General features: G+C 42.9%; 1 protein-coding gene across 3 annotated transcripts in view; it reads left to right on the top strand.

Annotated features, from left to right (window-relative positions):
• Positions 1 to 9,281, top strand: part of grin1b (glutamate receptor, ionotropic, N-methyl D-aspartate 1b) — an 85,902-nt gene that overhangs the window by 57,345 nt on the left and 19,276 nt on the right. For all 3 annotated transcript variants that reach the window (XM_046034779.1, XM_046034778.1, XM_046034777.1), the window contains exons 12-19: positions 933 to 1,097; positions 2,401 to 2,519; positions 3,686 to 3,798; positions 3,886 to 4,034; positions 6,331 to 6,488; positions 6,621 to 6,782; positions 8,581 to 8,690; positions 8,864 to 9,009. In XM_046034779.1, the coding sequence (XP_045890735.1) occupies positions 933 to 1,097; positions 2,401 to 2,519; positions 3,686 to 3,798; positions 3,886 to 4,034; positions 6,331 to 6,488; positions 6,621 to 6,782; positions 8,581 to 8,690; positions 8,864 to 9,009 (1,122 nt within the window). The remainder of the gene's footprint in view (positions 1 to 932; positions 1,098 to 2,400; positions 2,520 to 3,685; positions 3,799 to 3,885; positions 4,035 to 6,330; positions 6,489 to 6,620; positions 6,783 to 8,580; positions 8,691 to 8,863; positions 9,010 to 9,281) is intronic.

Genomic DNA, 9,281 nt, shown 5'->3' with positions numbered 1-9,281 from the left:
GAAGATAAATCAGCGTTTTAATCTCAAAAACTAAAGTAAAAAGCTGATTTAATAAAAGCAGTAAACTCTGAGCTCCTCCTGCGGGTAAACGGCGAAGCTGTCAGAGCAGAATCAGACCGACTGCGGTGGTTTATGTGTCCAAAAGCTGCAGCGCTGCTTTCCTCTACACTTCCCCGTACTTTAGCAGCTCTCCGTCGGCCAGCGGCGTTTCACTCCCCGCTCTGCCCGGTCCTCTCCACACGGCGCTCTGAAGCCGTCGATGACGTCCGGACAATCTCTCACCGCTGACGGGCTATCGCGACTCAGCGTCATGTTAATGTGGCAACAAACGCATCTTCCGCGCCGCGCGGAGCGAATTCACAGGAAGTCACATCTTTGCGTTGACTTTGTAATCAAGCCGCGAGAAACGCTGGATTAGCTTTCAGCGTGAAGACCGTCTGAGCCTGTCGCTGGCAACAAGAAAGATTCAAACCTTTCTGTACCAACGAGTCCTTTCAAAACCAACAAGTGTGGAAACAGGACATTTTCTTTTAATGCAGGAGGAATATTAGTCATTTTACTGCAACATGAGCTCCTATACTTTCATACTGTAAGTACATGTTGCTGTGTTGCATGTTGAGGACTTTTGTGTGGTGTTAGTATTTTTACTCAAGTAAAGAATCAAAGTACTTCTTCCACCTCTGCTGCTGGTTTATGGCAAAACTGGACATTGATTTGATTTCTGCAGAAACGTGATGAAGTGATGAAGTACAGGAATTTATCAGGTCTGTCATTCACTGGATGAGAATGTACTAAATTAGCATAGACATTGATATTGTGATACACAATCCATAGTTGCCCATATTGACTTCAGCACCTTCGTGACCCTGAAGTCAGAGTTGTGCTGCACGCTGCAGGAGGTGATGTGTTTATGCTCCTCCCTCCTCCCGCAGGTCAACAACAGTAATAAGAAGGAGTGGAACGGGATGATGGGGGAGCTGCTGGGAGGTCTGGCCGACATGATCGTCGCTCCCCTCACCATCAACAACGAGCGCGCTCAGTACATCGAGTTCTCCAAACCCTTCAAATACCAGGGGCTCACCATCCTCGTCAAGAAGGTGAGCCGACTTCTGCTGTGTTTAAAGGAGTCCTTCAAAACACAAATGTGTTTCAGATGCTTCAGAAGCTGACCTGATCAGGGATCAGATTTTATGTGTAGACATGATTTCAGTGAAACTTTAGCAGCTGTCGTCACACGGAGAGCAGGCAGCCTGCTGGGACCATCAGACATTTGGTCCACAGTTACTCTGTGGACGGAGGGAAGATCCAGCTAGAACGAGTCTCAAACCTCCTGCAGAGGTGACGTGGACCACTTCAGTCTGTCTTGAATGCTTCTTGGGAACATGAACATGTAACAGTTGAGAGATCAGATATCTGATCCACAGAAGTGGCACATTTTAAAACAACCAAGGATTGACCAAATGCTGAACAAAGCAGGTACGTAACAACAGGACAATCAATTTATCAGATATAGCAAAAGATAGAAAAACAAGACAGATAAGCTCAAACACCAAAGAATAAAAATGTGTTTTAAGACTTAAAAGTCTTGGTGGTGGGGGATGATCTGAAAACCAAGGGAAGTTTATTCCACAGTCCTGGGGCCGCCACTGAAAAGGCACAATCAACTTGTGTTTTCATACGAGACTGGGGCGGCTAAAAGGGCTTGGTTTGATGATCTGAGGGGTCTGGAAGAGTGATAAACGTAACAGCAGCAGCCCCTTAAAATCGACCAGTCCAACAAAAGAAGTGACTCTGTGTAAGTGCAGTTCAGGATCTGAGAAGAACCGGGTTACAGGTTTATAACTTCCTGCAGCTGAAGGTTTAAAGTTTGCTGCACAGCGAGCAGAAGGAGTCCGTTATTCTCACTGTGATGGAGTGGACAGACCTGAACCCCCTCACAGTCTCACAGTCTGGGTCAGTCCGTCACGCTGCTCTGCCGGATATTTTGAGATATTTTAGGTCAGCGTGACCCAGTTCACCGCCAGCGAGCAGGAAGCAGGTCGATAGTTTCCAATCGACCCTCAGGCGGCGCCGCTCTGCCTGAACACATCTGATCCAGGGTCAGATCTGGAGCCTCCTCGTGGTGAGGCTCGTGGTTTAAGGCTCCCAATGTTCTCCTGGATCAAAACAGTGGATTCTGTGTGACTGGAGCAGCGAGCAGCCGTTCAGCCACAACGGCAGGATGTTTCCTCACACCAGCGTTCCAACATGATGTTTGTGACTCTAAAGTTACTAAAATGTGGAATGAATAATTTAAAAAAACATAAATTTTAAGCCACAGCTGATGAGTCCTGATCCACTCAGCTCATTATCGTTGTACATTGATGATGATGATGATGATGATTGTGTTTGTGTGCTTAGGAAATCCCTCGCAGCACTCTGGATTCATTCATGCAGCCGTTTCAGAGCACACTGTGGCTGTTAGTCGGTCTGTCGGTCCACGTGGTGGCAGTGATGCTTTACCTATTAGACCGGTTCAGGTAACCACATGATACTACAACACGATACTAGTACTACAGGACAATACTACACAGTACTACACAGTGAAACATAATCCAACACAGTTTTGATTCTGACTGGATCAGGTAACCACACTGGACAACACAATATGACACAGTTTAAAGGATTTCTGACTCACCAGTGTGTACGTTGAATAACTTTTTCCTTCTGTAATCGTTAACACTGGACGTTAACACATCTCTGATGGAGGTCAAATGGAGATAATATGTTGTTAAAGTCAGCAGAAACACATTTTCAGAGGCACAAACTTTGTGCCTTGTGTTTCTTTGCCAAGTAACAATAACACAACGAGGGAATTTGGCACTTTTAAAGATTCCCACTTAATTTGTAAAACTCATATTAGGATGGATTTTGTCCTCTATCACTTACATTGAAATGTCTTTATGAAGCGAACTGTCTGCAGCCCGTGTGAGCAGTAGGAACAATTACTGTGCAATCAGACCGAACTCGAATTTAATAATCGCGTCGCGTGACTCGTGTGAATTTGATCGCAGGACTATTTGCCTGTAGTTCCCATACATTGCGAGTAAAACAACCTGGTTTACTTCAGCGGTATGTTCCCAAATAAACATTTTGCTGCGATTTAGTTGCAATAAATGGATCAAAATGATGCCGAAATAACTACAACATGATGCTGATTGGTTAAACATATCAACAAGTCATGCTTTGTCAGGTCTGTCAGCCAGACAACAACTTTAAAAATGCTTATTATCTGAATGGAGTTCGGATCGATCAGGTCTGTGCTAACTTATTTACAGTAAAGTACAACGATAGCTGGAATCAATATTTTCCGAACTCACCAGGTAGTTCAACTTTCTCCAAGCAGCCTCCTGTTATACAGCTAACAATAGCCAACAGCTAACAACAACAGTGGAAGTCGGAAACACATGGTGGTTCACTGCTGAGTAGCGCGAGTGAAGATAAATCAATACGCTCAACGCATGCCTCGCGTTTGGTCTGAAAGTAGCATTACAGCAAACACAAACAGGACTGCCAGGACTATTAAAAGATAAACTTCAACAAATGGGAACCTGTTCTTTAATCCAATACAACACAATAGATTAAATTAAAACAATACAGTAGAATATAATGTTGCATAATAAAATGTACCTGTGTGCCTCTGCAGCCCGTTTGGAAGGTTTAAAGTTAACAGTGAAGAAGAAGAAGAAGACGCCCTCACCCTGTCCTCCGCCATGTGGTTCTCATGGGGAGTACTGTTGAACTCTGGGATAGGAGAAGGTTGGTTGTCCTCTCAGCCGACACATCTTGTCCCACAGTCCGGCTGACCACACAGTAATAACACCTGTCTTTGGTCTGTCCCTACAGGAGCTCCCAGGAGTTTCTCAGCGAGGATTCTGGGTATGGTGTGGGCAGGATTCGCTATGATTATTGTAGCATCATATACTGCCAACCTGGCAGCCTTCCTTGTGTTGGACCGGCCTGAGGAGCGCATCACTGGCATCAATGACCCCAGGGTGAGACACTGGCAACGCTCTTTCCTACTCTATCTAAATATATCAACCAGTATTACTTTATGGTTGATTATTTTTGCCCCCAAATCTACTCCATCTTTTACACGTCCACGGTAACCAAATTAATCAGGTCAAGTAAAATGTATATAAAGATAATTAAAATACAAGCAAATATATATGTAGCTGTAACTGATTCAATTAAAACAGTTTAAGGGTTATCTTGGTAGTTAAAAGGACTGAAAAGCAGTTGTGTAAATGGTGGGTCTTTAGCCAGGATTTAAACGTGGTGGTAGATGGAGAGAATGATGATCTGACAGTGAAGGTAAACTGGTCCACTGGTAAACTGGTCCACTGGTTCACTGGTCCACTGGGTCACCTTTGGATCTTGACTGGGAACGTGGAGCAGGAGTAAGTGGTCTGATGTAGAGAATCGACTGAGGAGATTAAGCCCATTCTCATATCCAGAGCGTCAAAAAGCTATGCTTTGTTACATCTTTCTGTGTCGGGTACCAACGAACAAACCATGTAGAGCGTCACAAAGTGTCACGGTTGTGACGTGTTGGTGTTTCATGTTTGCAGTATTTCCTGTTTTACGTTGTTGGTGTTCTGTCCTTGGTGTCATGGTCTTATTTTACTTCACTGATTGTCTTATGTGAATCAGCTGTGTCTCAGCACGTCCACCCCTGGTGTATTTTAGTTGGTCTGACCCTCTCACTTGTTGCAAGTTCATTGATTCACCAGTGTTTCAATCAGTGCGTCTGCCTGTGTTCGTACCAACGTTCCTCCTCTTGTCTCGTCTTTGCCCAAAACTCTGGGTTATGGCAGACCATAACAAAAAGAATATTAAATAATCAATCAATCAATCAATCAGAAATCAATTCTGTTTCACAGGTAACCAGTGAAGTGAGGCCCGTGCAGCAGTACCAGTGACATGCGGTCTGTCTTCCTGGTACCTGTGATGAGTCTTGCTTCTACCGGCAAGCTACATATGACAGACTCAAGATATAATCATAACGTGATCAATATTTGCTGGAGACCTAATCTGAAAAAAGCTCCTGCTAATGATTTGAATTAATTCATTTGTTTGTCAGTTTTTACCACAGACTCAAAACAACACTTGGATTTCTGGAGTTTGTATAGAGATCAGATTTCACATCCTCAAGACAACTTAAAAGAGAAGATTGTGTTTCACTCAGTTTCAAGGAGAAGTACAGCGGCGTGTCGTCAGCGTAGCGACGTAACAAAATTAGCTATTGTGGAAGCATATATAACAACAACTTGGGGCCTAAGGTGGAGCCTTGAGGTACATCACAGGAGACGGTAACAGAGGAGGTTTCATCTGCTTAGTGGTTTGTACTGGTTGACATTTTCTCCTCCTGCTGGCTACGTGGTGCCTACGGCTGCTTCCTTTATGGTGATGATTCGAATTATCAGACAAGAAGCCTCAAAGTCAAACCTCAGTTAATCAGTCACACCACTTTTTAGCTCTGTCACTGTAAACAGAGCAATGCAGGATATTAACAGCATGTCAGGCTGTAAAGTTTTACAAGCTAACTATAACAGAAATAGAGAAGGGTGATTGAAACAGACGACAGAGCAACACATTATTACTATTATTATTGTAATTGTTGTAGTTATTTTTAAATGCATTTATTTTATTCATTCATTTATTTATCAGGTCATGTTAACATGTTGTCTGTACGCATCTGTACTATTAAATCTTTTCCCCAGAGGACACACAACAAAAAACACAACAAAAAAACAGTAAAGGGGATTTTGTCAATTATCACAAGATGGCAGAATGTGTCAAAGCATGAAATGTAAATGCTTTTTTTTTATCTAACTGTGTGGAAAGCTGATATTTTCACATAACAGATGATTAAAGACACTAAAAGTCTTGTTGGTAAAACATTGCCATGTAAATGGAGTTTAACTGGGCAGTGGAGTGAATAACATATTCCTCATAATTGTAAGTATATTGAAGAAAAAATGTCATTGTTTAGCATTTATTAAACAAAAATGCTCAAAGATGGAGAAGTGAAGTGCAACCCTAAAAGTAAAATGTTCTGCCTTAACAGGCGACTCAGAGTCGACTTGGAAACTAATTCTGGTAAAGACCTTATTTCTGCTTTAGGCTGTTTTTATTGCCCCATTTGTGGAAATGTTCTGACCCTGAATGCATCAGGAGCAATTACCCAGTAAGACACAAAAAAAACTCCTACAGTGGCCCACAGGAGATATTCATTTCTGACCGTGAATAATCATTTCTGACCCTGTGATTGTTGCTCTGTTGTTTTAGCTGCGTAACCCATCAGATAAGTTCATCTACGCCACAGTGAAGCAGAGTTCGGTGGATATCTACTTCAGACGGCAGGTGGAGCTGAGCACCATGTACCGGCACATGGAGAAACACAACTATGAGAGCGCTGCTGAAGCCATCCAGGCCGTCAGAGACAAGTAGGCTCTTTATACATTTAGCTAAATATTCCTGAAGTTTGTAGTTGTACCTCAGAGATGTAATGTGAAAATATCTGTAGACATGTACTGATCCACCACCTGATGTTTTCTTGCCCCCCCCTCCTCCTGTAGTGAGCTTCACGCCTTCATCTGGGACAGCGCTGTGTTGGAGTTCGAGGCTTCGCAGAAGTGTGATCTGGTGACGACAGGAGAACTTTTCTTTCGTTCCGGATTCGGGATTGGGATGAGGAAAGACAGTCCGTGGAAACAGAATGTTTCTTTGGCTATTCTCAGGTAGAAACAACCTGATGATGATCTACAGATACTACTACCCTACTGGAACCATACTGGTACTCTGCTAATACTCTGTGGTACCCCGCTGAGGCCGTTCTTATACCTGACATACCCTACTGCTACGCCACAGATATTTCTCTGATACCCTTCTTATTTCATACAGATACCTTCTGACACTCTTCTGATAACCTCCTGACAGCCTTCTGATATCCTACTGCTACAAAATAGATATTCTACTGATACCCCTTATAATTTCATACCCTAATGACACTCTTCTGATACCCTACTGATATCCCAATGACAATACCGATACCTTCTGACACACTGATACCATTGTGATACACTTGTCTGCAGATGTCCTCTGACACCCTATGATACCCTTTGATATGCTGCTATCCTAATGATACTCTTATGATACCCCATCTTACACCTTGCAGATACCCCGCTGTTTTCCTTCTGATACTCTGAGTCTGATATCTGATATGTTTTAATACCCCACTGACGACCTTGTGGTACTTTTGATACCCCATTGATACTTTTACTGATAAACTATGGCTACTCTAGCCATACTCTACTGATAGCCTACTGTTTACTCTCCTATACCCTTCTGGTACCTTACTAATACTTTTTTTTTATACTTTTATATTATAATATAATAATATTGAACTTTTGATTCACTACTGATTCTCTATGGATACCTTTGTGATACCCTACTGATAAATTAGTGATATTTTACTACCCCTCTTTTGCTCTCCCGATACCCTGCTGATACCCTACTTACTGTATACTCCTTTGATATGCTGATACCCATCTGGTACGTTTTTAATACCCCACTGACACCCTCGTGATACCCTGCTGATACCCTACTTACTGTATACTCCTTTGATATACAGATACCCATCTGGTACGTTTTTAATACCCCACTGACACCCTCGTGATACCCTGCTGATACCCTACTTACTGTATACTCCTTTGATATACAGATACCCATCTGGTACGTTTTTAATACCCCACTGACACCCTCGTGATACCCTGCTGATACCCTACTTACTGTATACTCCTTTGATATACAGATACCCATCTGGTACGTTTTTAATACCCCACTGACACCCTCGTGATACCCTGCTGATACCCTACTTACTGTATACTCCTTTGATATACAGATACCCATCTGGTACGTTTTTAATACCCCACTGACACCCTCGTGATACCCTGCTGATACCCTACTTACTGTATACTCCTTTGATATACAGATACCCATCTGGTACGTTTTTAATACCCCACTGACACCCTCGTGATACCCTGCTGATACCCTACTTACTGTATACTCCTTTGATATACAGATACCCATCTGGTACGTTTTTAATACCCCACTGACACCCTCGTGATACCCTGCTGATACCCTACTTACTGTATACTCCTTTGATATACAGATACCCATCTGGTACGTTTTTAATACCCCACTGACACCCTCGTGATACCCTGCTGATACCCTACTTACTGTATACTCCTTTGATATACAGATACCCATCTGGTACGTTTTTAATACCCCACTGACACCCTCGTGATACCCTGCTGATACCCTACTTACTGTATACTCCTTTGATACACGGATACCTTAATGATACCCATCTGGTACGTTTGCAATACCCCACTGAGACCCCATTGATGCCACCTCTTAGTATGCTATAAGTAGGGATAGTTTTGTGATAGGCTATGGATGCCCTACTGATAAATGTTTATTCCAACTTTACTCGTATATGTTGATGTCTTATTATGTTTCTTTGTTTCTCTTCAGCTCTCATGAGAACGGCTTCATGGAGGATCTGGACAAGACTTGGGTTCGGTATCAGGAGTGTGACTCCAGGAGCAACGCCCCCGCTACCCTCACCTTCGAGAACATGGCAGGTAGGAATCAGACCTACAGACAAGAGACTGAATTTCATTATCTTTAGGCAGCTCTAATGTGCAGTCGTTCTGCTGTGGAAACGTAGTAAAGTTTCCATTTTGAGGTCTTTAAAGGCTTTGACAAAGTGCGTAGAAACCCTGTCACCTCACCTGACGTCACCGGACCTCCTCAGGTGTGTTCATGCTGGTTGCCGGTGGCATCGTCGCCGGGATCTTCCTCATCTTCATTGAGATCGCCTACAAACGACACAAAGACGCTCGAAGAAAACAGATGCAGCTCGCCTTCGCTGCCGTCAACGTCTGGAGGAAGAACCTGCAGGTACAAGACTCTGCTGTACTCTACTTTACTCTGCTGTACTCTACTTTACTCTGATATACTCTACTTTACTCTGCTGTACTCTACTTTACTCTGCTATACTCTACTTTACTCTGATATACTCTACTTTACTCTGATATACTCTACTTTACTCTGCTGTACTCTACTTTACTCTGATATACTCTACTTTACTCTGATATACTCTACTTTACTCTGCTATACTCTACTTTACTCTGATATACTCTACTTTACTCTGATATACTCTACTTTACTCT

Source organism: Micropterus dolomieu, linkage group LG21 (genome assembly GCF_021292245.1).
Source record: "Micropterus dolomieu isolate WLL.071019.BEF.003 ecotype Adirondacks linkage group LG21, ASM2129224v1, whole genome shotgun sequence".
In the NCBI taxonomy this organism is placed as follows: domain Eukaryota; kingdom Metazoa; phylum Chordata; class Actinopteri; order Centrarchiformes; family Centrarchidae; genus Micropterus; species Micropterus dolomieu.
The sequence above is the reverse complement of the archived record's forward strand: the minus strand, read 5'-3'. Positions and strand labels throughout refer to the sequence as shown.